This window comes from Dasypus novemcinctus, chromosome 19 (assembly GCF_030445035.2).
Source record: "Dasypus novemcinctus isolate mDasNov1 chromosome 19, mDasNov1.1.hap2, whole genome shotgun sequence".
NCBI classification, from domain to species: Eukaryota; Metazoa; Chordata; class Mammalia; order Cingulata; family Dasypodidae; genus Dasypus; species Dasypus novemcinctus.
The window spans coordinates 20,787,482-20,813,739 of NC_080691.1; the positions used below are offsets into that span (position 1 = coordinate 20,787,482).

At 49.6% G+C, this 26,258-nt stretch overlaps 1 protein-coding gene across 1 annotated transcript in view; it reads left to right on the forward strand.

Annotated features, from left to right (window-relative positions):
* Positions 1 to 17,153: 17,153 nt before the first annotated feature.
* The window catches only part of CUX2 (cut like homeobox 2), a 264,720-nt gene continuing 255,615 nt past the window's right edge, over positions 17,154 to 26,258 (forward strand). The window contains 1 exon segment of the mRNA XM_058281377.2: positions 17,154 to 17,303. Within this exon segment, the coding sequence (XP_058137360.1) occupies positions 17,241 to 17,303 (63 nt within the window). The 5' untranslated portion in view covers positions 17,154 to 17,240.

The following is a 26,258-nucleotide window of genomic DNA, read 5'->3' on the forward strand; positions in this document are numbered from 1 at the left end:
CATGGGTTGGGGAGGAGGAATGACAGAGAAAATCCAGGCTCTTTTGCCAGCAGCCTCTATACCCATGTTAAGTGACGACTGGCCCAGCCCCAATTCCCTGCCTGCCATTTACGCAGGCTGTGGCATTCTGTCCTTGCATTCTCTCCAGCAAAGCCCACGTAGGTCCAACACACACTCCATTCCATCCCTGGGTTTTCATAAAAACCCAAGTCCACGAACTAGCAACTGCAATGTTTTTCAATCACACAGCAAAGATATTTAAAAATATCACCCATATGTGTTTTAAATACAGGCAAATAGCTGGCAAGACAGCCCACTTCACACGCGTGCGCCATTCTGAGTTAGAATCTTCTCACTTCCAGCTCTCAAAATCACACATTGAAGGCCAGACAAGCCCAGAACACTGCTAACGCCGTGCATCTACCCAGAGTGTTCCTGACCCACCCAGCCCAGCTCTCTTTCCTGGTGGAGGAGATATCTATGGTCCTGGGAAGGAACTTAAGGGCTCCTGGGCTTAAACTGAAGAATTTGCCCTCCGGGGAGAATATAGCCATAGAACCAGGAGATTTGTAGTGACTTCAAATATAGCCTCCTTCACGAAACCATCCTTACTACCCCAGCCCATGCTAGCTCTCCTGCTCTCGCCTACTGCCTTCTCTGGCATTGGAGTCTTGAAAATCCAACCTGGCTTTATGTGATCTTATAACTTGAGGCTCCCCACATTTTCTCACCTTCCAGATTTATACTTGCCTATAATATCCACAATAAGTAACAGATAATTCCAAGTCAAACTGGCTAAAATTGTGATAGATTTTCTTTATATTACACAAGAAGTGCAGAGTTAGGCGGCTCCAGGTTTGGTGTGATCAGCAGCCATCCTCTGTGGGGCCGTGGCCCTCAGCCTGCTTTCCCTCACGGCCCCAAGATAGCCACCCCAGCACCAGGGGTCACATGTAGGCACAGACATGTCCAGTAAACCTTCCCCAGAAGCCCCTCAGTGGATCTTCCCTCACATGTCATTGGCCAGAACTGGGTCACATGCACAGTAAGAGCATGATGATTCAATTTAGTGCTGAATTTGGGGACAGTGTCATCCTTTCCCCCCTCTGAGCCATGATCTGGGACAGGTGGCCACCCCAACAAAACAGAGGATATCCCAGAAAGAGAAGAAGCAAGGAGTGGCTGCTGGGTTGATGTAACAGACCCTGTCAGTATCCTGCCCATCTCTCTTCACCCTTACCATTTTAGCACCTGCCCGCCTGACTGCCAGTCGCAAATGCTGCATTGCCGGAAGCCTTTCTCTGGCTGCTGGAGCCCACTTTGCCCACCCACACAGCCGCCTGGAAGAGCCAGGGAATTCCTGCCTCCTGTGAGCAGCCCTCTGCAATGACCGTGTGTCGAGACCCCAGCTCACTCCTTCCTCAGGCAGATGGTGTTGAGATGCACGTGCCATGCTGACTCCCAGTTCCCGGTGGGACTCAACTCCAGTTCATGGCGGTGGCTGGCTTCATAGGCCGCTTCGTATTGCTTCCTTCTCTTCCTTGCCTCACTTCCCCACTCAGCGTTTCCTAAGGTCACCTCCCCAAAACTACTTGCACTTGAATCTTTATATTGGGGTGTGAGTTGGACATGCAACAAGCACTGCTGCAACAAAACAAAAATGGAGGAGGAGGAGGAGGAAGAGGAGAAAGAGGAAGAAAAAGAGGTGGAAAAGGAGGAGGAAAAAGAGGAGGAGGCGGAGGAAGAAAAGAAGAAAGGAAGGGGCAGGGTCACAGGGGAGTAGGACGCTGTTTCTGAGAAATCCCAGGAAGCTCTTAGACTCTCCCTCTCTGGGGAGGGGTGCCACAGCCACTCGGGGGCCACCTCTTGCCCCTGTGAACCCCCATTCCTAGTCTCTGGCCTCTCCCTGCTTCCTCTGCCCCCAGGACGACCCCAGCCCTGCACGGGATGGATGGAGTGAGCTGGGTGCTTTGCATCTCACTTAGTCTTGTTCTCATACCCCCTTCCCTGGAGGCTGGTATAGGTGCACAGCCACTTGTCTGCAATTCCAAAATCCAAAAAGTTCTGAACTAATAGAGTTTTATTTTCAAGTTTGTGGTAAACTCATTTGGCTGCCTGCTGTGCTTAGCCTACAGACTCCTCCCTCTGTGGGCCAGGCTTGGCCAATTCCGGCTCTTCCCTGGGATTTTTCACAGCGAAGGTGGGATGGAAACACTCCTTCTCATCTTTGGTCATGACTCTAAGGATGTGCAGACAGACCAACTAGGGCCACGGTGTCAAACTCATGGCCGGAGTAGAAAGAGCAACATCAAACCAACATCCAGACAGGAGCAAGAAACAAACTTTTGTTGGTTTAAGCCACTGTGGTTTGGGGTTTGTTACTGCAAAGAGGAAACTGGTAAAAATATGATGCATATAAATCCCACTTTTTCCAAGGAGCCTTCCTTGTATCTCCAGACAATGTGCTGTCTCTCTCTTTCTTGACTGCCCACAGATACCATCCCTTCCCTCTTTCTCTCCCTTCCTCCTTTTTACTCTCTTTTCCCTCTTTCCTCCTTCATTCCTTCCTGTAAAAATTACTTTCTGAATACCTACTATGTGCCAGTCACCGAGAATTGGTTCCTTCAGTACTTGACTCCAGGGTTGTATTGTGCAGTATTAGCTTGCTTTGATCTTGTGTGTATGTCCTCTGGACTGTGGCCTTCATAAGGCAGTAACTGAAGGACATGCTCCTTGCTGTACCTCCAACACCAGGTATAGGGCCTGGCATAGATTGGTGTGTGTTTGTTTTTTTTAAAGATTTATCTATCTATCTGTCTATCTATTTATTTATTTATCCCTCTCACCACCACCACTGCCCCGTTGTCTGTGTCCATTCACTGTGTGTTCTTCTGTGTCTGCTTGTCTTCTCTTTAGATGGCACCAGGAACCTGGGACCTTCTGGAGTGGGAGAGAGGTGCTCAATCTCTTGTGCCACCTCAGATCCCTGGTCTGCTGTGTCTCTTGTTGTCTCTTCTCTGTGTCTCTTGTTGTTGTGTCCTCTTGCTGCATGAGCTCTCTGCTTGGGCCAGGTTGCTATGTGGGCCAGCACTCTGTGTGGGACAGTCTCTGCTCAGGCCATCTCACCTTCACCAGGAGGCCCTGGGAATTGAACCCTGGACCTCCCATATGGTAGATGGGTGCCCAATCACTTGAGCCACATCCACTTCCCACAGATTGGGTTTTAATGCATATTGTTTTGACTGGCTGGAAAAAGGAATTGTCAGCTCCTGCTGGATCATGTTTTATGGGTATATTTTGTAGACCCACTGGCATCTTACAGTAGTGTTCATAGAAGGCTTTGGACTGGGATGTGTCTGGATGTGCAGAGGTTTGGAATCCTGGGCCTCCTGTGCCTACAGCCAGGTTGTTGTACAGACAGGGCTTTAGTCTCTGAGATGCCAATGGGCAGAGCCTGGGCCTCTTTTCAGCCCAGCACCACTCTACGAGTGCATTGACTACAAAGATGAACAAACACTGTGAATGTCACTGCTTCTCCTTGCTCTCCTCCATGCCCACATTTTTGGTGACCTCAGGGCATCTTGCTTTAAGAATCTGGAAGAGAAAAATCAAAACTTACCAAAAGGAGCAATAATCATTACCTACATTATTGCGTGCCCACTGTTTATCAGATATCTTCATTATGTGACATACCACCCAGCTTTAAAAAAATAAAAGATTATCAGCTAAATTTCCCTGCCTCTCCCTCCCCAATCTCATTCCTTCCCTCTGCCCCCACACCAGAGGTACTCTCCATCCTGAATTTGTTGTTTACCATCTCTATGAGTTTGTGGTTTTGTTTTGTTTTTACATTTTTTAAATTATTTTTTTTGTGATGACTTTTTTTAATTTAAAAAAAATTTTTGTCTTTATTTGATTTTTTAATGTTACGTTAAAAAAATATGGGGTCCCCATATGCCCCCCGCCCCTCTCACCCCACTCCTCCCCCCATAACAACAACCTCCTCCATCATCATGAGACATTCATTGCATTTGATGAATACATCTCTGAACACCACTGCACCTCATGGTCAGTGGTCCACACCGTAGCCCACACTCTCCCACAGTCCACCCAGTGGGCCATGGGAGGACATACAATGTCCGGTAACTGTCCCTGCAGCACCACCCAGGACAACTCCAACCCCCGCAAAATCCCCCACATCACGTCTCTTACTCCTGCTCCCTACCCCCAGCAGCCACCATGGCCCCTTTCTCCACACCAATGCCACATTTGCTTCGATTACTAATCACAATAGTTCACTAATCACAATAGTTCATGAATATCAGTAAGTCCACTGTAATCCATACTCTATTCCTCCATCCTGTGGACCTTAGAATGGTTGTGTCTACTCCACATCTATATCAAGAGGGGGCTTAGATTCTACATGGATGCTGGGTACAATTCTCCTGCTTTTAGTTGTAGGCATTCTTGGCTCCCTGGTGTAGTGGTTGACCTTCTTCACCTCCATGTTAGCTGAGTGGGGTAAGTCCAATAAACCAGAGTGTAGGAGTTGCAAGTCTGTTGAGGCTCAGGGCCTGGCTATCACATGGTCAGTCCAGAGACAGGTCCCTGGGTATACATTAAACCCCAGCACCAACTACAGTTCCCGTAAAGTAACCAGAGAGGCTTGTGGACAGAGATCACATCTGAGTCCAGCTCCATCACACAGAAACACAAACTCCAAAGTAGGGCCAACTGACATGGCACTGAACTCCATCTGCCATGACCATAGAACCGGTGGGTCTCTGTAGCCCTCAGAAGAACCAATACCTGAGGTTGTATCTACTTTATCTGTCTCTGGGACTCTGCTCAGGTGTGCATAAGGGCAACCCCTCTGATAACCTCCCGGCTCTTTTTGGAGACTCATAGCCATATAAACTCATTTGTCCTTTCCATTTCCCCCTTTTGTTGAGGTCAAAAAGCATTTTTAACTCCTGGTATTATATGTAGACTGAGATATTCTGCTGGTCTGTGTTAACCCTTTTATTCAAAGTCATTTTCTAGTTACATCATCAACTGGTACTTGGTAGTAATCCCTCGGTGCCAGGGAGGCTCATTCCTGGGAGTCATGTCCCACGCTGGGGGAAAGGCCACACATTTACATGCTGAGTTTGGCTTTGAGACTGGTCACATTTGAGCAACATGAAGGCTCTCAGGAGGTAACTCTTAGGGACCCTGCAGCTCTAGGCCTAGTTGAAATTTCAAGCACACAGGCTCATAAGCATATTCATCAGTATCCAGGGCCCATCATTGGACCTGCCTTTTTTTTTAATACACATATTATTACATTGCCTGCTTTTAAAGTTTATGTAAATAGTACCATAGTTTGTACTTTTCTGAAACTTGCTTTCTTCACTCAGCATTATTGTTTGTGAGGTTCCTTCATGTTGCATAGTGTAGTTCTGATTCATTTGTTTTCACTACTTAAAATATTCCATTGTGTGAATATACTGTTGATGAACATTTGAGTTGCTTTTTGTTTTGCTATTATGTACAATCTTTTATAAATAGTCTTGTACCTATCTCCCAGTACATTTGGCAAGAGTTCCTGCTGTGTAAATTCCCAGGAGTAGTTTGCTGGGACATATGGCATGCATATATTCAACTTTACTTGATTAGGCCAGATTGCTTTCCAAGGTGGATGTATCAGTTACATTCCCATCAGCAGTGTATGAGAGTTCCAGTTGCTCTGTATTCTTGACAACACTCGGCATTATCAGGCTTTAAAATTTTGGCCAATCTGGTGGATGCAAAATGGTATCTCACTATGGTTTCAGTTTGAATTTTTCCTAATTACTAGTTTTTCCTATGTTTATTGGCCATTTGACTCTCCTCATCTGTGAAATTCCTCTCTCTGGTTGTCACATCAAGCTCTATAAAAGGGTCTCTTTGCACAGGGACACTCTTGGGATACTTAAGTCTTAGGTTCTTTCTAAGCACCAACTTATCAAAGGAGCTGACAAAAGACCTTAATAGGAGGAAAATGTTGGGGAGAGGCTGGGGAAAGGGCAATAGGATCCTCCTCTATTCAGCTCACAGATGCCTCTTAAAGTGAGTACTGCACAGTGGACCTCATCACACCTGTTTCCAGAGGACTCATACTCTTCAAAACACATCCATGCATGGCTGTGGATCTTCACATCTCCTAAGCTGGGTCAGACAGAGAACATTGATACCATTTTACAGTTGTGAAATATGAGACCTCAAAGGTGCTAGGTGACTTTCCCAAAGCCATATGGCATCATAGCTCTGAATGGAATGACCTGCTGAGACTCCAGAACCCAGGGCCAGGAATCCTAGAGCCCAGCAGGACTGACAAGACCACTGGGAAATCTCACTTGTGGGCCGAGGTGGGTCTTGTCAGGTGCAGTTAGATGGCCTAAGAGAGGCCACATGCATCCAGGCTGTGTGACTTAGGTGAGACATAGGTGAGAAGCAAGGTTGGTGAAACCATGGACCTGGCTTAGGAAGGGGGATAGGGTCCAGCCTGCCTGTGGGGAAGCACAAGATCCTGATGCTGCAGTAACAAGTAAGCCCCAAATGTATCACTGCTCAGCAGGAGAGGTGTTATTCCTCACCTACAGAACAACCCGTGGCAGGTGTTCCTAGATGGTGGGAGCTTTCCTCCACATTGATTCCAGAGCCCACACTCCTTCCTCCTTTGTATATTGCATCCTTCTCCTGGGATCAGTGGGCTAGCCTGGGCATGTTCTTTCCATGATGAAGGCAAGTAGAAATATACGAAATCTCAAGACCTAGAATCAGAACTGGCACACCACCTCTTCCACCTCATTCTCTTTGCCAAAACAGGTGGCCAAACCCAAGCTCAAGAGGCAGGGAAGGATGCTCTGCCCACCTTGGGAGAATCACTGCAAAGTCACATGGCATAGGGCACAAATACAGGGAAGGGTGAAGAATTGGGGCCAGTGACACCATCTACCACAGGCAAATATTATTCTTCCATTTTTTGGAGAAGAAATGATGTCCAGAGAGTTTAAGCAATTGGAACTAGGTCACACAGCCAGGCCCACAGAGTCAGGCATCAAACCCTTAGCAGTTCAACACCCAAATCTAGGCTCCCACAACATGTCATGCCATATTGAAACTTGTCTCTGGGAAACTGCTGGCATCATCCGGCAGCCATTTCCCAGTGACTGACTTTTAAATAAAGTGTGGAAGACACAATTCGCCCCCCCCCTTAATCTTCCCTTTACATTTGTCTCTTGTCTGGGCCACCATCTGTCCCTCCACTCTGCAGCGTCGCTTCAGCAGAGGGGTGAGGCCTCGTCAGCCAGGTTCCCTCCACCTTAGTGCCACTTAGCAACATCCAGCAGATGCAACTTTTCTGACACAGGCTCCCACAATTAGCAGATGTTCTTTAATTAGCAAAATTTCTATCACATTTATTGCCTTCCTGAGATTATCTTAATTCCACAGCCCTCTGGGATACACATGATGCTTATGTGGTCATTTTGCCTCCCTGGAGGCTGGTGGAAGAGTGAGACAGTCAGGGACTCCCTTGACAGAGCACTTGCTCTCCAAATCTGGACTTTGGCCCCCACGGTAGCTTCCAGCTTTAGGAAGGGCAGGAAGGCCAAGGCTGGCAGGACCACCCAGTGGGAGTAGGGAAAGGGAGAAGGCCAGAGGGCCCTGGAATTAGCCTGCCTAATCCCCCCCTAACTGACTTTGCATCCATGATATCATTCACTTTTCCAAATACCCCGTGGGACTTGTCCACACACCCAGAAAGCGTCAGAGCCAGGATCTGCTTCTCGAATTGAACCCAGGTCCAACATCAGACCCTTTCTAGGCTCTCTCTGTCCCTGAGGTACACAGCAATTGACTTCACACCCATGATGTCATTTGCTTCTTCCGAATACATTTTACAGACCAGCATACTGAGGCTGCATGAGGAGAACATCCCCAGCCAGCAAGCGGCAGAGCAGAGATTAAAATCCAGCACTTTTTTCACTGCATGGGACCAAGGAAACTGGCCGCCTGGGAAGGGGTAGGAGGAGAGAATGAAGGCTTAAAGGGGTAGGGGCCCAAAGTTTAGCTTTGAGCACACTTGATTGTCCCCAGCTGGCCAGCTGCCCCTGCCACGGAAGCAGGGATGGTGGATACACTGAGTGTCCACCAGGTGGGGCTTTCGCCAAAGGCCGGGCTCTCAAGGTACAGCCAGGACCGCGTCCGTGTGTGTCCACGCAGAATTTTCCCATGTGCACCTGCCGGCTGTGCAAGCGTGTGTGGGAGCATCTCTTTCTGACCTGTGTGTGTATGTGCAACAGTACACAAGCATGGGGGTGCACTGGATGTAGGCATATGTGCATGTGTGTGCAAATGTGTACACATGTGAGTGCAGAAGGCAGCATGGGAACACAGTTTAAGTGCAGATGTGAGCAAGTGTGACAGGAGCTTGTGTGTATGTGTGCAGGTGTGTCTACATGCATGTGCACATATCTGCAAATTTGTACAATTGTGAATATGTGCAGAAGGGATGTGAACACATGGGTAGCATGTTAGACCTGGCCTGGGGTCCTGAGGATCACTTTAGAGTCTTTATCCTAGGCTGCTTGGAGGCAGGGGGACAGACCAGATGACCTCTGGGGGGTGCCTGCTACCTGGCACATTTGCCCAAAACTCTAATGGTCAGCAAGGATTTGAAGCAAGAGGGGCATGGCAGGAGGGCTTGATTTGCTTCCTGGGCCAGGGAGAGGTTAAATGGGGTGCTTTACTTCCTCCGACACTGAGTTTTTAGTCTGCAGAGGTTTCTGGGGTTGGGGGCATATGGACTTCAAAGGAGGGCTTCTGGAACCTTCATCTTGGATCCTTACAGCTCTGGACAGTGTGGTGCCAGACTGTGGGTGCAAGGGAGAGTCAATTCTAGGTTCCAGTCCTGGCTCAGCCCCTCTACCAGCTGTGAAGTGAATTCCGTACCTGACAGAAATTACAAGCAGTTCAGGAAGGGAAGGGCGCAGAGTTCAGAGTTCAGAGCTTGAGCCCCAGAATGGTATAGAACAGGAGTGGACCCCCAGCTCTGTGGCTTGCAGGCTGGGCGACCATGGGCACGTTACTTACCCTCTCGGACCCCCATTTCCCAACTATTAAAGGGAGGAAATGTCAATGCTTGGCTCCAAGTGCTGTCATGAGATTAAATAAAGGGCTGAGAAGCCTAGCGAAAGGAAAGCAGTGGTAAACGGTAGCATTATCATTATTCTCCTGTCACATGGGGCCAAGTGGACCCTCTTTTGATTTGTGGAAGCTAAGAGCTAAGAAACCAGAAGTGCCAAGGAAGCTGTAGGAGTTGGAGCTTAAGGAATGGCTGTAGGGGATGCAGCCCCTGCTGGCTCAGATTTGTCTGGATGGTGCCCTCCAGAAGCGCCCTAGCTCCTGCAGTGCCCAGCATCCTCCCTGGGCAGCAGGAAAAACCGGCGCCTTTTCCACCAGGCCAGCCGGAAGGCACCCATTTCCCACCTAGTGTCTATACCGTGCTCACCTTCTCTCCTGCTGAGTGAACCAGGTGAGCTGACCTGCCGAGCCTCAGCGTCTTCACGTGTAAGATGGGCGCAGCTGTGCAGCCCTGCAGGCTGGCAGGAGATTTGAGGAGAACAGTGGTGAAGCCCCCGGGGTGTAGTAGACACCATGACGATGGTGATGGTGGTAGTGGGATAGGGGCGAAAAGAAATTAAAGCGTAAGCCTTCTCATCTCCCCCATTTTACCAAAGAAACAAAAGAGTTATTATTTTTTTAGTTTGGCTCCTGGGCCTGTGTTTTGCCGACTAGATTAAAGGTGAGATCCTCTGTTTTGAAGGAAAGGAAAGTGAAATAAGAGAAGGAGGAGGAAGAGGGAGATGAGGGAGAAGGCTCAGGGGAAGACTGAAAAACCAAGGGTGGACAAATGAGTGAGAGGAGACAGATGAGCAGTTTGAGGGGAGAGAAATTAAAGATAGCGGCTGGGGAGGCTGCTTTAATGAATGGGGGAGGGAGGCGTAGCAAAAAGGATTTTAAGGCCTTAAGTCCCTCCTGCCTGCCCCTTTATGAAAACCTGCAGTAGCAGTTTCCCTCTTCATTGAGGCTTTAGGGGTCTGGTTTGTGGAGTTTTGTTTGGGTGGGATAGAGGGTATGCTTGAGGACCCAGCTCTTCGCATGGCACAGGACAGGCCCGTGGTGTCCTTGGGAGTACACAGCCCCAGCGACTGATGGTGGGTAGGCGCCCCAGGGAGCATAAAGCCAAACAGGGCATCTGGATCCCTATGTGTGGGGTCTGGGTGAGGTGGTGAGGCAGATGGGTGCTCTAAGTCCCTGGCTGCTCTTTCTGAGGACTTCGGTCACTGCTCAGTTTGCACACTCAGGTACTAAGATGTGGATGTAGAACTGGAAGGTAGATTCCGGCCCTGGGGCCCGTTTCTTGGAGGCTTGGGCAGCTGTGTGCATAGAGGAAGGGCCTTGCAATGTGGAACAGGGTCCTTGAACTCTAATTAGCTAATGTCACTAAATCAACTGGGGGAAGCAGACATGGCTCAACTGATAGAGCATCCGCCTACTATATGGGAGGTCCAGGGTTTGATCCCTAGGGCCTCCTGACCCGTGTGATGAGCTGGCCCATGCACAGTGCTGCAGCGCATGAGTAGTGCCATTCCACGCACGGGCGCCCCCGCGCAGGGGAGCCCAATGAGCAAGGAGTGTGCCTGGAAAGGAGAGCCACCCTGTGTGATAAAAGTGCAGCCCACCCAGGAGTGGCACCACACGAAGAGCTGGTGGCAGCAAGATAATGCAACAATAGAAAAAGAGATGCAGTTTTCCAGTGCCACATGACAATGCAAGCGGACGCAGAAGAACACACAGCAAATGAACACAGAGAGAAGACAACAGGGGAGAAGGGGAGAAAAATAAAATAAATCTTGAAAAAAATAAAAATAAAAATAAATCAACTGGAAGCAGCCATGTGGCATTTCATGCTGGGAATGCTAAAAGAAAATCCAGTCCTGCTTCTGGCTACAGATCCAGCTCTGCAAGGGACCCTGGGCTATTACATGGCCAGAACTATTATAGTATGCTTTCGAAAAACAGATATGACAGAATGAAGTCATCTTAAGAATATAATTTTCAGTTCAAATATTCTGTGCTGTTGGAAGAAAGGAACATGTTGAATGTCTTTGTATCCTTTGCAGATTTCTCGACCTGGAGTTGATTCTTGTGTATGGTGTGAGGTGTAGGGATCTCTAATCGTATTTTTTCCCATACAGATAACCAGTTGGCCCAACACCATAATGAAAATGAAGTCTCTCCTTCCCTCACTGATTTGTAGTGCCAGCTCTGCCACATTTTTGCATTCTCTTAATTTTGTTTCTTGGGTTTATTTGTCTTTTCTTTTGCATTTATTATCATCACATTATAGTAAGTCTTGATAACTGATAGCAAAGCCCTCCCCTTTGTTGTTTTTGGAACTTGCGTTGGCTATTCTTGGTTCTTGAACTTCCATAAGAATTTTAAGATGGGATTGTCAAGCTCTGTGAAAACTTGTTGGGATTTCTTTTGGAACTGCATTGAGTTTTGGGGCTAATCTGGGGAGAAATGACATTGTCACTCTGTTAAGTCCATCAACATGGTCTGTCTCCCTGTTTAGTCAGGTTTTCTTTTATAGGTATTTCAGACAATACACTCAGATACACTGTATTCTGTGCCTCAGTCAGTGTCCTGGGAGGAGACAGAGCCCTCCAACCCCACCGCTACCAAAATGAAAACTATTGATGATTAAAGTAATTTGTACTCATAAGAAAATTAAGATAATAATGTAGAAATTGGGAGGCCTCTAATCCCATTTTCTAAACTAACATTTGTTCATCATTTGACATCTGACTTTTTGCTACATGCACACACATTTTAAGCAAAGATAAGATTATTCCATAATGCTGTTTTAGAACCATCTTATGTTTGCTTTACCATATGTCCTAGACACAGCTCCACCTTGGCATGTGCAGGTAAGCCCTCATCCTTCTTGACAGCTGAATAGTACTCCAGTCTAGGTATGTTAGTCACAGCCCCAGCTGGGATCTCTGAATGAGGAGACTGTTTAAAGACGTCCAGGCAGGGGAGAGTTGAGCTGCCCAGGCACTAGCAATTGGCAGGAGCCATTTCTACCCCAGACCAGACGAGGCAGGGAAGGGAACAGAATTACTAGGACTCTGAGAGAGCAGGAGCTCTGGGAGAGGGACAGACTGCCTGGGCTGTGCCTATAGGGGGACTCAGCCGGTGCCGGAACTGCAGTGAAGTAGGGATAAAACTGGGGAATAAATGCCCCAATCTTTCTTTCTGCCCACCGTCTGATTTACTGCCAGGACCTTTCATTGGTCAAATGGGGTTGAAGCCAGTTGGCAGCAAGGAAGCCTGGGATTTGTAGTCCCTAGAGGACCGATGGAGGGTGAATGGGGGAGGGGAGCAAAAGGAGCATCTGCCCAGTGTGAGTTCACCATTGTTCATGAGGGGAAGCAGGTCAAGGAAGCCATCCTTACAGGTTGGCTCTGAGAGCTGGCAGCTGGCTAAGGCTCCAGCCCTTGCTCTCTGGGAGTCTGCTTGTCCCCATGACAGTCAGACCAGGCTCAAGGGCAGAGAACCCCAGGCCTGATATTAATACCCTCAGGTATCAATCTCCATCCCACCCCTTGCCAACCATCTGAATCTGGGCCAGCCACTTCCTCTCTCAGGGCCTCAGTCTTTCCATCTGCACTATGGGAATGCCAGTCTCTGTCCTGCCCACTGTGAGACCAATCATAACAGGAGCGACTAGAAATCGTGCATTTACATAGTGCTCTACATAGACGATCTCATTTCATCCTCACCCCAGTGCATAATTATTAGCACCACCATACGGATGAGGAAAATGAGGCAGAGGGAGATCAAGTAACTGCTCAAGTCATGGAGCTCATGGGTGGCAGAGCTGAAATTTATACCCGGACAATCTGGCTACAGAATCATGCTCTCTGCTGTGTTATCCTAATGATAGTAGGTGCTTAATAAATGGTAGTGGTTGACAGCATTGTGCCAGGAGCTGTGCCTGTGAGGAATCGCTGCCTTGGTCCTGGTAGCGGTCATCCCGGCCTCTGGAACTTGGACCTGCAGATGCCTGCCAGACGGCCCCAATCCTGCTTCCTCTCCTGTGGCCCTTAATACTTCAGATGAATTTGGAGGCTGTAGTTCTCTTTCTCCCTGCCTGGCAGCTGCAGTGGGCGACGCAGAGCTACCGAAGGACATTTTCTTTTGTTTCAGCTCTGATGCTTGGGATTTCGCATATCATTATGTTTGTGGCTAAGGACCTGCCATTATCTTGCCTGGGATTCTTCCATGGTTTACACATTTCCTGAAGGATCTTGCTCTCCCGCTCTGCTTCTACCTTGGGGTAGGCGGCCCTCTCTGCTTCTTATTGGGAGTCTTCTTTTCCACTGTGATGTTCTAATGCTCATCTTGACGGTGGGACTTTGGGAACCAGGAACCGACCAGCAACCTGCCTAAGTTTCTGCCTGGCGGTGTACAGGGTGTGTGTTTGTGGTAGGGGGATGTGCTGAGAACACGAAAAAACACTTTTCACAAACATACGTAAAATTTTGGTGCTTCAGTTTCCAAATCCAAGGCCCATTGTTTGATGAAAAAGTCTGAATTTCCTGGCTTAGTGTCTTTCATTAAGAGCCGTCCATAATAATAGCATTTTCCTAGCTGACTCTGTTTTGGGGTAAACACTTAACTGCTTAATTCATTTTTGCCAAGTCGGTAACAGATGCCTTTGGAATCTCAGCCCCCACATCTAATAAGGTACAGGATCACGATGGGCTCAGAATACGGTGGGGCGAGACTGCTGAAATTTATTTTGTGAATAAAGCAATAAGCCACTAAGCAAAGCTAATATGTTTCAGCCCAGACAGAAAGACACGATCATTCAGTATTTATGTAGCAACCAGCTCCTCAGTGGCACCGCAAGTTTCTACCATTAAAATTGTCGGAATTCTTCAGAGACCCACTGCATTAAGTCATTTAAAAATATCACAGACTTAAAACAATCTGAATTATTGGATTTTCTCGCCGCTCCTCGGTAAGCATGTTTGCTGTGGCAATTTCCTGCTGGGTCAAAGGTGCAGCCTCTGTCAGGAAGGAAAGTAGAAAAGTTCCACACAGAATTTGTATTCAGAAGCCTAGTAATCCCTATTCCTAATAGCTGAAAAAAAGTCAGACAGTAATTAATTTTTTTTCTTTTAACTTTATATTTTTACATAATTTCACATTCCCTGAAATGTTGCAAGGAAAGTGCAAAGGATTTCTGTATTGTCTTCACCTGGAGTTCTGAAATGTTATTGTGTTGCTACATTTGCTCTGGCATTCTCTACATAGGTAGACAGGCAGAGATACAAGTATATAGATACATATTCGTTTTGTCTGAACTGTTGGAGGGTTGGTTGTAGACATGTCTCTCCTTTTACCCCTAAATACTTCAGTGTGTGTTCCCTGAAACCAAGGATATATTGTTAAATAGACACAGTCCAGTTGGCAAAACCAGGAAATTAACATCAATACAGTACTATTATCTAAAACGTTGATTTTGTTCTAAATGTGCCATTGGTCCCAATTAATGCCCAGATCATGCATTTTAATCAGTTGTCATGTCTCTTTAGCTCACTTTACTCTGGAACTTCCTCGGTCTTTCTGTAGGTTTCAGGTGACATTAACATTTGTGAAGAGTACAGACTGTTGATTTTGTAGAATTTTCCCTCCCTTTGGGGTTTGTCTGATATTTCTTCTTGATTAGACTCAGATTATGCACTTTTGGTGGGAATACCACAAAAGTGATGTGTACTTCCCAGTACATCCTATCAGGAGGCACATACTATCAATTTGTCCCATTACTGCAAAGTCAGAGGTAAATTTAAAGTCATCTTTTTATCAAAACCTTGGTTTGCTAAAAAAATTGCCTTGAAGGGTTTTACACGCCAGATTATTTTATTATTATTATAGGTCTTTTAGAAACCTGTATCAAGACTCAAAGACAAGCTATACAGATGCTCAGGAGAAAATGTAGCCATTAAAAAAATTGCAATGCGATAGTTATGAAATTTCCCTAAATTCATTTTGCAGAATGAGAGCTGTAATTTAAACGTGAAGTTATTGAGAGCTGAGATAAACCACACATCACGTGCAGGGAAATCTGGCAGGGAAACAGGCCACTCGGAATTGCTAAGTAGGCCTAATTCATTACATGTTGGTGAATGCTGTACTTTTGGTCTTGTGAGTTTTTCAACTCTTGCATTAATATATTTATCCAAGCCTCATGGAAAATGTATGGGGATGGCAACAGAAATACTGTATCCTGGTTTAAATCACATTACATTTTTTAAACAGCACGAGTGATTGCTCAGTAAGATCACACCTTCTTCTGAAGCATTTATGAAACAATTATTTACATTACATTAAAAACTTTAATTGCCTTGAAGCACGTGCTCTGAGACACAAATATTGGAAAATCATCAAAAATATCCATCACGATCCTCTCTCCTTTACAACTCTTCTAAACTTTATCTTTTTTATAACCCTCTGTATTGATCTATTGTCCCAGACCAAGAGTGATGTCAGAAGTCCAAGCTGGGTCATAAAAAGAGAATATAATTTCCATTTGCTGTCCATAAAAGCAAAGCTTTTGGTCAGAGAAAAAGGAAAAAGAAGCCCTTTTTTTTGGGGGGGGGGGGCGGGTAGTTAAGGTTTGGGATTTGGCAGGGGAAATGCCAGAGAGGAAGGTGACTCCAGGGTAAGGAGGAGGGTACGAGGACTGGCAAAAACCGGACCGCCTTCTCCAAAAGACGATAATAAAAACCCCATTTCGCCAACTGCCCAGGGCCCCCAGCTAGTCTAAGAAACCCCTGCTAATAATGACGACAGTAACAGCAGAAATCTCCCCAGTTGCTGAGGATCCAGTGCCCCCACAGTTGGGCTAAGGCCCCTCAGCAGAACATAAAAAGAAGAGCTAACCACCTGGACCAAAGTAACAATAAAGACCCCCCCTACTGGGGGAGGACGCGGCAGCGGTTTGACTAAGGTTCCCCTTAACAACAATGGTAACAGTAAAAGACCTTCCATTGCAAAGTTGTGGGGCGACCCTGCAACTGGGCTTAGGACCCCCCAGACAGTTACAAGAATCCCCGTTGCAAAGGACCTAGGGCCCCATAGCTAAGCTAAGAAGCCCCCATAGTAACAATAAACCGTTCCCCCCCCCTACCCCCCCCCCCCCGCCGCCCGTGCAAAGACCGCTGAGCTCCGGTTAGAGCTCTCCTCCCTGCAGTAACCCTGACCTTAAAACGGCGTGAAAACTGCGCGCAGCTGTGGTGACATTTCCCACGACTCAGTGGCGCCCCCCCGCGGCCCCCACCCCTCAATCCCCGCTGGTCGGCTCCTCCATGCAGCCCCAGTCGCGAGCGGCGACCCTCGGGTCTGAAGCTGAGCTACCCGAGGAGCCGCGGCAGCCAGAGGCACGTGTTGTGCGTGTGTGTGTGTGTGTGTGTGTGCTCCGATTGCCAAAGAAAAAAATGCGTGGCAAAGTATTAACTTTTTATTTTTTAAGTATGCAATGTGCGTGTGCGGGAGGGAGACAGGTGCGGGGGGGCGGGTAGGGCACTCTGCGCGCCTGCCTCCCAGGCACCCCCCCAAAAAAAACTTCCCTTTGCATTGATCAGCACGTTACGTCAGTATTGATAAGTTTGCAAAAAGCCAAAGTCAAGTGCAATCGCGCGGCACACCGACCCCGGACTTGGGGGGGAGATGCAGCGAGCGCTCCGCGGGCCCGGGAGCCGGCTGCAGGCAGGGCAACGGCGGCGCCGGCGCCTCTCGGAGAGGCGGCCTCCCCCCCACCTCTCCCCTCCCACCCCATCCTCGGCCGCCTCCCCCGGGCGGGCGCCGAGCTCCCCGCCCGGCGCGCTCCGCCCGCGCCCTCCGGGGGTCGGGGGGGCGCACGGCTCCCGGGCCCGGCGGCGGCGGCGGCGCGGCGGCGCCGAGGGGCAGCGTGCGGCAGGAGGCCCGGGGGCGCCCGGGGGGCCCGGGGCGGCGGCGCGCAGGGGCCGGGCGGCCGGCGGCGGCCCCGGGGCTGGGGGGAGTCCAGCCCGGATATTGAGTGCAGCCATTGAGAAAAGCCAAACTCTTGTGTGTGTGCGTCTCGAATAGCCCCCAAGATGGCCGCCAATGTGGGATCGATGTTTCAATATTGGAAGCGATTTGATCTACGGCGACTCCAGGTTAGTGCGGGCAGCGCCGGCCGCGCGGCCGTGGGGAGCACCCGGGCGCGCCCTGGGCGCATTGGGGAGGTCCCCGGGCGGGCGGGCGGGCGCCCCGGGGCGGCGGGCGGCGGCTGCCGGGGCTCGCCGGGGCTCGCTGCCCGCTGCCCATCGATAGGTATTAGGAATTGATCTCGCCACTGCTCTTTGTTCGGTTCAGTCATCGATTAGCCGCCGCGACCATGGAGAAGCGCTAGTGAGCCCTCGGCCCGAGGCGCGAGCCAGCGGGCGGGCAGCCCGGCGAGGCGCGGGCAAGGCAGGGGCCGCGGACCGGGGCCGGGGGCTACCGGAGGGACCCCCCCAGGCCCCCTTCGCGCCGCACTTTGCGCGCCTCCCAACTTCGCGGCGCCCGGGGAGGGCCGCGGAGCGCGCCGCGTGCCTGTCGGCGCCCGGCTGGGGCTCTGGCGAGGGAGGAGGGAGCTGGCGGGCAGGGAGGAGGAGGAGGAGGAGAGGAGGAGGCTGCCGAGGTGGGCGAGGAGGCGGCTCCGCGCTCCGCCGCCCGCCGGCACCGCCGCCGCCGCCCGCCTGGCTGCGCAGCCCGGACGCGCCGTCACCCGGGGGCCGCCGCCGCCTCCCCAGCCGCCGCCGCGGGACCGGCCGCCCGCGCCCGCCGATTTCTCCTCGGGCCAGGTTCTTGGGGTTTGTCTTTGCTTCTTGTCTTTCGCCTTCTGCTCTTTTCCCAAGTCTAGCTGGAGCCGGGCGGTTGCGATGAGCCCCTGGCGCGCTCAAGTTTGCGCTCCTGCCTCGGGGACCCCGGCGAGCTGGGGAGCGGCTCTCGGGCCCTTGGGAACTTTTAACTGGGAGATTCCCTCGCTCTGTTCTACCTCCTGCTTTTCCTGTCCGCCTCTCCCCTCTTTTTCTCCTTTAGCCAGTGTTTTCCTTTCTTCTTTCTTCCTCTCTCCTTTTTCTTTCCCTGTCCTTCCCTAGAGCGACTCCCTCCGAAACCCCAGCACTCCCTTCCCACTACACCCTACTCTGGGAGCCGGTGTGTCTCTCCCGGATTTAGGGGTGCTTCTTGCTGATGCCTGAGGGGAGGAGGATTGAGGAATGGAATCTCAGAGAACGCGCGCTGGGGGAACAGCTCTAGCCTCTGTTCCTTAAGGGGTGCCAAGGACACTCCTGGGTACCCTTGAAAAGCCCCCCTCAACCCCTTCAAAGCCTCGACAGACGCGGCGGGAACGAGGGGCAGGGAAAAGGTGCAGATAACGGGAGGGTTATAGCATCCCGCCTTGGCCGTGGCATTCGAGAAGACGTGAGAGCATCAGTCTGGGGATAAAAAGGCACCCACTTTTTTTTACCCCTGTGGTCCGCTTGCAAATTTCGTGAAGTTTCTTCTGATAAGTGATTCCAACACCCCTCCTCCTGTCCGCTTTCCATTCTCCCCCCGTCCCTATCCCCACTCCCGTCCTCCGCCTTCCCCAGAGCCTTTGAGCTGGAGGAAAAATCGGGGCACTCAGGCATGCAGTTAATAACGGCGAGTGCCTTGCAATTCCAGGTCCTCACTCGAGTTGGGGCTACCGTTTGAGGCGGGCAGGCCTGAGAGCTGTGCTTTGCCGATTTAAACGATGCTAAAGTGGCCTTTCTGGAAGGGGGGGCGGGGGAGTGAGGGAGAGCGCGCGCGCGAGCGCGCTGGGCAGCCACACTGGGCTTGGCAGGAAGGCCAATGGTAATCGTATTCCCTGCTAATGTTTGTAAATGAGCCTAGGGCCGGCTGGGGGACAGCGTCTTTATTTATGATTGATGTTCTGTAACATAAGGAATGACAAGAACGTGGCAGACAAGAGGAGAGGAACCAGAAGGGCTGGTGAAAGCCCTTTGCAGGGTCCTATTGTTATTCTGGGCTGGAGAAAATTTCCAGGGTGAGATTTACAGCACTGGTATTTGCTCCTTGTCGGCCGGAATGTCAGTTAACACAATTTTCATTAGATAACTCGTTTTCAATTCGGGGAGCTTGGGCCGCAGAGGGGAGAGGCTGGGGCTGGGTAAGGAGCAGTGGGTGCGGCTCCCTGGGGGCTGATTTCTGCGGGGGTGGGGGTGGGGGGTGGTGCGTTTGAACCTCACTGCCTTCATTCTTCCGCCTATGGGTCTTTTGTGGAGCAGTTGAGGTCACCCAAATCCTGGTCCCAGCTGGTCCCCCATTGATCCGGAAACCCTTTGTTAGGGTTTTAGAAGATGCTGAGATGGAAAAGCAAATTTCAACTGGAAAGGTGGAAGGGTCTGGGGGAGGCTTGCTCAGGTGATGGCGAAACAGAGGGCCAAGACCTCTCCCCCAATAGGGGGTGTATGTAAGGGGGGTTGTTCATTAAGACAATGGCTGGTGTGTCTGGCACAAAATGAGAAGGCTCTCAGGATAGGGGGTTAAGCTCATTTACATTGATATTAAATGGGGGCGGGTGTCCCTGTGGGAGCTGTGCGAGTTTGAAAGGCTGCACACTTCCAGAGAGCAGAGAAATAGGCAGGCAGCCTTGGTCCTGTGAAAACATTTAGGCCCTTGCGTCCGCCAGGGTCCCCACCCCCATGCTGAAATCTTCAGTTGTCCCCCAGCCCGACAGGCCTGACGGGCCCCAGCTTCCCTCAGTCTGGATGGCATTTTTGTTGGAAACGGATTATGAACCTCAGCACTTTTGCCTGGGATCGTCTCCTGCATAACGCGAATGACTCCTACGCCACTTTTATTTTCCTTTTCTTTTTCCCTCCCAGCTTTCCTCTTATAGGGCAGATAACCAGAAAGGAAAACTTCTGCCGTGTTGCTCTAAGACTCGGGTAGGAGAGGCAAGTCCCCACCCCAGGCCCCGGGCAGGCCCAGAGCTTGGGCCCACGCTGCACGCGCGAAGCTGCCTGTGAGGAGGTGTGTGGCTTTCATTCTTGGTTGTTCAGGTTGAGTGGTTCAGTGCAGTCTGGTTGCTGAGCATTCAAGTGGCCGAGGCAGCAAAGGCGGCTCGTGTCCCCAGACCACACCACGCTGCTGACGCCACCCTGAGCCTGGCAAGAAAGGTGACCTTGTACCAACCGGCGTTCGGCCTTCCGGAAGTCTGTATTTTTCAAATATGAAAGCAGTCGGTTATTATTCCTTCTAGTGCCATCTCTGCACACAGCAGGATGGATTTCCTAGGATGGAAGTCTGTCAACCACCTTGATGGCTTGTGGGCTGGCAGTAAAGATGTGCTGGGATGTGGCACCCTACTCCAAAACCCCAAGACTGCTTCCCTCCTTTCTTCTCTTCTTTTTTTCCTCTGCTGCAAGCAGTCCAGGAAATGAGAAGGAATAAAATTGCATCCAAAGATAATGTTGGGCATATTTCATTTGGTTATAAGATTGCTTTATGGTGAACATTACAAATGCAGTATTTTTTTATGGCTTTTCTGTGTATAATCATCGTAACTGGATTCATACCTTTATGATTTTCTGCTTTACGTTGCCACTTTTAAAATGATGCTCTGGGTCCAGTCTCCTGTGCTGTTTTGTCTTTTTTCTTTCCCCAAAGAGGGTTAATCAAGTCAACGGGAGATGAAGGAGCCCAGTCCAAACACACATCTGTGTACATCTGTGTTTCTTAGGAGGAAAGAGGTTGGCTGGTGCGATTTTGGATGGAGAGACAGATTCTGCTTGGCCTGTCAGTGATAGGAAGTGAGACGGGTTAGTTGGAGAGGCCCGGCTTCTCATTCTAAGGAGTTGGGAGCAACCTCCGGGACGGTTCAATTTCTTGATCTACTGGAACGAGATGGTGCTTGATGGAATATTTTTCCCAGCTCAAAGTTTAGAAAGCGTGGATGTGATTAAAATATTATAACCTTATGATATTCTGAAGTGCATAAATTTTACATATCAGCCACCGAGAGTTTAGACATCCATTAGAGGCTCTGACAGCTTGACTTATCTAAATGTGCTATCATTTAACAATGTGTCAAAATTCCTCTTTCTATAGATGACAGCAGTAAATAAGCTATCAGCCTTGTTGGCGGAATCCTAACTTTGGAAACTTTGCCGTAATTGAATTGCTGCAGGGGTGGGGAGCAGGCCCGGGTGCCTGTGGATTAGCATCGACGATGGCCGTGGGAGGCCCACGGGCCCAGCACAGACAGAGGTGGGGGCAGAGTGGGCTCAGGGGTCCTGCCTGTGGGTGACCCTGTCTCCTCCGCCTCTCCAGCTCCTCAGAAACCCAGCCCCTGGGGTCCTTTGCTGCCCAAGGAGCTAGACGCAGGTGTTGAAAAATTATTTTAAGAAGCCTGCCATCTTTATTCTAGGGTGTTCCAAAAATCCCGGTTTTTCAGCTCGATGGAAATTGCTTCCCAAAGATTGTCTCGCTCTTTGAGTGCTACAAGAAAAATGAGCAACACCTTGTCCCTCACTGCTTTTGTAGTCGGGGGGCTCAAAATTTCTTTTATTAATATCTGCATTCACAGTAGAAAATTGAGAGACACCGTGGACGAGCCTAAAGAAGAAAATGAGCATCATCCCGGTGGGTTATTTCAGATGCGCGGTGCTATTTTGACCAGAGGGAACAGCTTTTCTGATGGTGGTGGTTTTTTTTTTTTCTTTTTTCCTAAACTCTCTGTTAAAAAGAGGATTCTCTCTTCAAACTTGACATTCTACTGTGGTAACCTTTCTTCCAGCAGATGGGATTTCAAACACGAACACCTTGGCTGGTGCTAAATTTGGTCCTGGATGATGGTGGACATGGCTGCCCAGAAGCTGTGGTTTTCTGTGCTGCTTTCTGGAAGAGCTGAATTCCTATATGTTCCCTGTTCTTTGATTAAGAGGCCAAGCCGGCAGAGGTTGAGAGTGGGAAGGGGACTGAGGTGGTGGCCTGCCGTCTTTCCTGGCCTTGGGACTTGGGGTCTGATCCTCGGGTGGGTTTTTCCCTTTGGGGGTTACTGATTATTTATGACAGTGGCCTGTATTGCAGGTGTCGGGGAAGGTGGAGGTAGCTGGCAGAGAGGAAGGGCTCCAAGAGCTCTAGCGCGTGGGCCACCAGAGCTCCTGGGTGAGGCACCCACGACGTCAAGTCTCTCGTGTGCCCTGCCGGGCTGCTGTAAAGGTGGAGGTCTCTGACCTGCTTTGAGGATCATGTTAGATGCGTCGTCTTCTAATAACCTGACTGCCACCCCACCCTTGCCCCATGGTGGTTGTGGGGGCTTGGGGCTGGGTGTGGGGTTCTGGACCTTTAAAGCAGTTTTTTTTTTGAGACAAGAAATGATGTCTAAGATGGAGTCACTTTGGTTTCTAAGCCTCAATGAGCCCTTTACAAAAATGGTTTGCAATGTTTTATAGGAAGAGGATAATATATTCCTGTTGTGATAGGATTAAAATACAGATTCCTTCCCCCGATTGCAAGGCCCTGCACGATCATCTGGCATCACCTCCCTGACCTCATCTACCTTCTTGCCATCCTCATTTTGCCTCAGCCACATCGGCCTTCTTTTTGTACCTCAAGTTCATCAAGCATATTCCCACCCCAGGGCCTTTGCACTTGCTCTTTCCTCTGCCTGGAACTTTTCCTCCAGATCTTCCCAGAGCTATCCTTCATTTCATTCAGTCTTAGCTTTAATGTCATGACCACTTGACCTTAAAGACATGGAAAGAAACTTCCATAACCCTTTTCCCCCTTTAATATGCAAATGTGCTTTGCATATCTGAAGGACACTGCAGTGTTTCCCCCAGGGTTTTGGCCTCAGAACTCTTTCGACACTCTAGAAAATATTGGTTTGCCATCAAAAGTAACAGGCTTTTTCTGCTAAGAGCCAGATAGTAAATACTTTAGGTGTTGTGGGCTTTATGGTCTCTGTCTCAATCACTCTAAGCTGCTGTTGTGGCAAAAAAGCAGCCACAGGCAATACAAACGAATGGCTATGGCTGTTTGAATAAAACTTTATTTGCAACATCAGGTGGTGGACTGGATTTGACCCATGGGTTTTAGTTTGCTGGGCCCTGGTCCGCATGATTGCTGTCAGACAGGCTGTGGGTCACCTGGATTTTCCACTTTCAGTCAAGAGTTATTAAGGTAGATCAAATTTAGTTGTTCTTTATCCCTTTGCCTCAAGAGGGAACCATGAGGGGCCAAAAAGGACAGCGGGCGTATGACTGGCTTTAAATCCTGGCGCCATCATTTACTAGCTGTGTGATCTCGGCTGAAGGGACCCCTCTGAACCCTGGTTTCCTTGTCTTTAAATGGGTCTAGTCATAGTCTCTACCTTCTAGATTGTTTGTGAAGATTAAACTCTTTTGTCCATGAAAGTGCTTAGCACTGTGCCAGGCACACAGCAAATGCCCTCTAAGTGCCTTAGTTCTTGATGATATTTTTAGGCTGTGAGAGAGGGGTGAGAAACCAAACAAACAGCAGCTCCTGGAACTTGCTGGCCTTGCAGCCTATTTCAGAAATTTATGGACAAGTTTTCTCTTCTTTCTTCCCTCCATTGGGGCTTACTACATTAATATATTACTAATGTCGTATGTAATATCTTGTAACTTTGGAACTCTGACCACAGAGGCTGCAGACTGTGGGGGCTGTGCCTGGCCCACGGATGTGCTGTCTAGATTAGTGGAATACTTGAAAAATTTTTTTTATCAGTGTTCAGCATTTAAAATGTGGGAGATGGTACTTAATCCGCATCTCCAGTGTCCCTTACAAGTCAGAAGCTCTGGCCCCACTGGGCAGGGAGGGCCCCCCTGAGAAGGGGAGTAGAGACATGAGATTCCAAGAGGGGCATTCTAGCAGAGGGGACAGCCAGTGCAAAGGCCCTGAGGTGAGGGCTGTAGCGGTCGTGAGGAGGGTCATGCTTCTCTTTAGCTGTCAAAGCTGCTGGCTGCCTCTCTCCACGTGCCCGGTGTCAGAAGAGGCTGCATTTCAGGAAGGAGTGAGAGGTCCTGCTGGCCTTGGCTTAGGTGACCCCTGAAGATACATGGTCAAGAGGGCACAGAGACCACCATCTCTGCTTCTCCCCAGTCATGCAGTCACCCCCGAAGCAGGCTGTGGCTGCCCCCTCTTTCCTTCCTGCTCCCCCTCCCTCTGCTCGTCTTTCAGTTCAGCCAAATGAAGCAGCAATTCCAGGATACACATTTGTCATTAAAAAGAAAGAAAGAAAAAATCAATCCTTCAGCTTCTCTGGCCTGAACTGGTTGTCTGCCCGAGACGCCCGGAGCCGAGCAGTGCTTAAGACTCTCCGAAGCCGCCGTTGCTCAAGCTGGACAGGGGTAAATGGCTCCCCGGGAACCATTATGGTCGGCTGACTTGTCCAGCTGGCTATTCTGAGCATGGGTGCTGCGGGCGGAGAGACCACAGGGTCACCAGGGCGGCCTGGTCAGGCAGAGCTCCCTCCGAGGCTGCGCTGCTAGGGGTTCCCACTCAGGGTGCCAGTCATCCTTCGGGAGGGCCGGTAGGACCTGCACCCTCCCACCCCAAGGACATTCAGGCAGCCTGGATGTCCCACCTCTGCTGCTTACCAGCTGTGTGACCTTGGATGAATCTCTTAACCTCTCTGTACCTCACTTTCCTCATGTGTAAAATGGGGATGGTTATTAAGGATTGTTGTGATGATTAAATGAGTTAATGCTTATGAAGTTCTTAGACCCATGCTTGGCACATAGAAGGGCTATATAATGTTAACGATAATTGCTATTATCTTTCTCTCCAGAAGTATACATTTACCATTAACCGTATAATTAATAATTACACTTAATGATTATATAAATAATACTAAATAATATAAGCAATATAATGAATAATTATACAGTGGAGATAATGGCGAACAAGGTAGGCATGGTGCGCTGTCACTGAGGCCACAGACTAATATGGACGTTGGATGTACCTGTCATTGGACAGATGTGTGTGTCATCACACACTGGGATTCAGTTCTGAGACAGCATGTGACAGAGGAACCAGCTGGGTCTGGAGGTCAGGGAAGCCTTCCTGCAAGAAGGGGTCCTCAGTCAAGGTCTGAAGGACAAGGAAAGGGAAAAGCATCCCCGGACAGGGAACAGCCTGTGCTAGGACCTTGAGGTGGGCGGGAGAGTGGCACCTAGGAGGAACTGAAGAAAGGTGGAGAGGCTGGGTCCAGATTCTGAGTGGGTGTTGGTCCTGTCCCCATCCTCACTCTTCCCATCTGTCACTTGGGAGTAAGGATGGAAAGTAAAATAAGATATTTGTCTATAAAGGTTTTAGCACATGCCTAGCAAGGGAGTGAGTGCTCTCTCAGGAGGCACTTTGTAAACTGTGAAACACCATAAAAACCTCCAGTATCGCTTTCATGTTTTGATCCCACTTTGTGATCTGTTGTAAAATGCCTTTTTCTCTTGCCTCCAGTTTTTACATTGTGACTGTGCTCAAGGGAGCCAGGATTCAAAATCCCGGTCCTGCTGCCTCCTAGCTGCAGGTCCGTGGGTGAGTTATCTCCCCTTTCTGAGGCTTGGTTTTCTCATCTGGAAGATGGGCTTATTTTCACATTTTTTAAAAGATTTATTTATTTATTTATTTCTCTCCCTTGCCCCGCCCCCCTGGTGTCTGCTCTCTGTGTCCATTTGCTGTGTGTTCTTCTGTGTCCACTTGCATTCTCGTCAGGCAGCATGGGAATCTGTGTCTCTTTTTTGTTGCATCATCTTGCTGCGTCAACTCTCCATGTATGCGGCGCCACTCCTGGATGGGCTGCGATTTTCACGCAGGGTGGCTCTTTGCAGGGTGACTCTCCTGGCACGGCGCACTCCTTGTGCGTGGGGCTCCCCTACGTGGGGTACACCCCTGCGTAGCAGGGCACTCCTTGTGCGCATCAGCACTGCGCATGGGCCAGCTTACCATATGGGTCAGGAGGCCCTGGGTTTGAACCCTGGACCTCCCATGTGGTAGGTGGATGCTCTATCAGTTGAGCCAAATCCACTTCCCTAGAAGATGGATTTAATAATGTGGTACCTCCCTCTGGCGGTCGC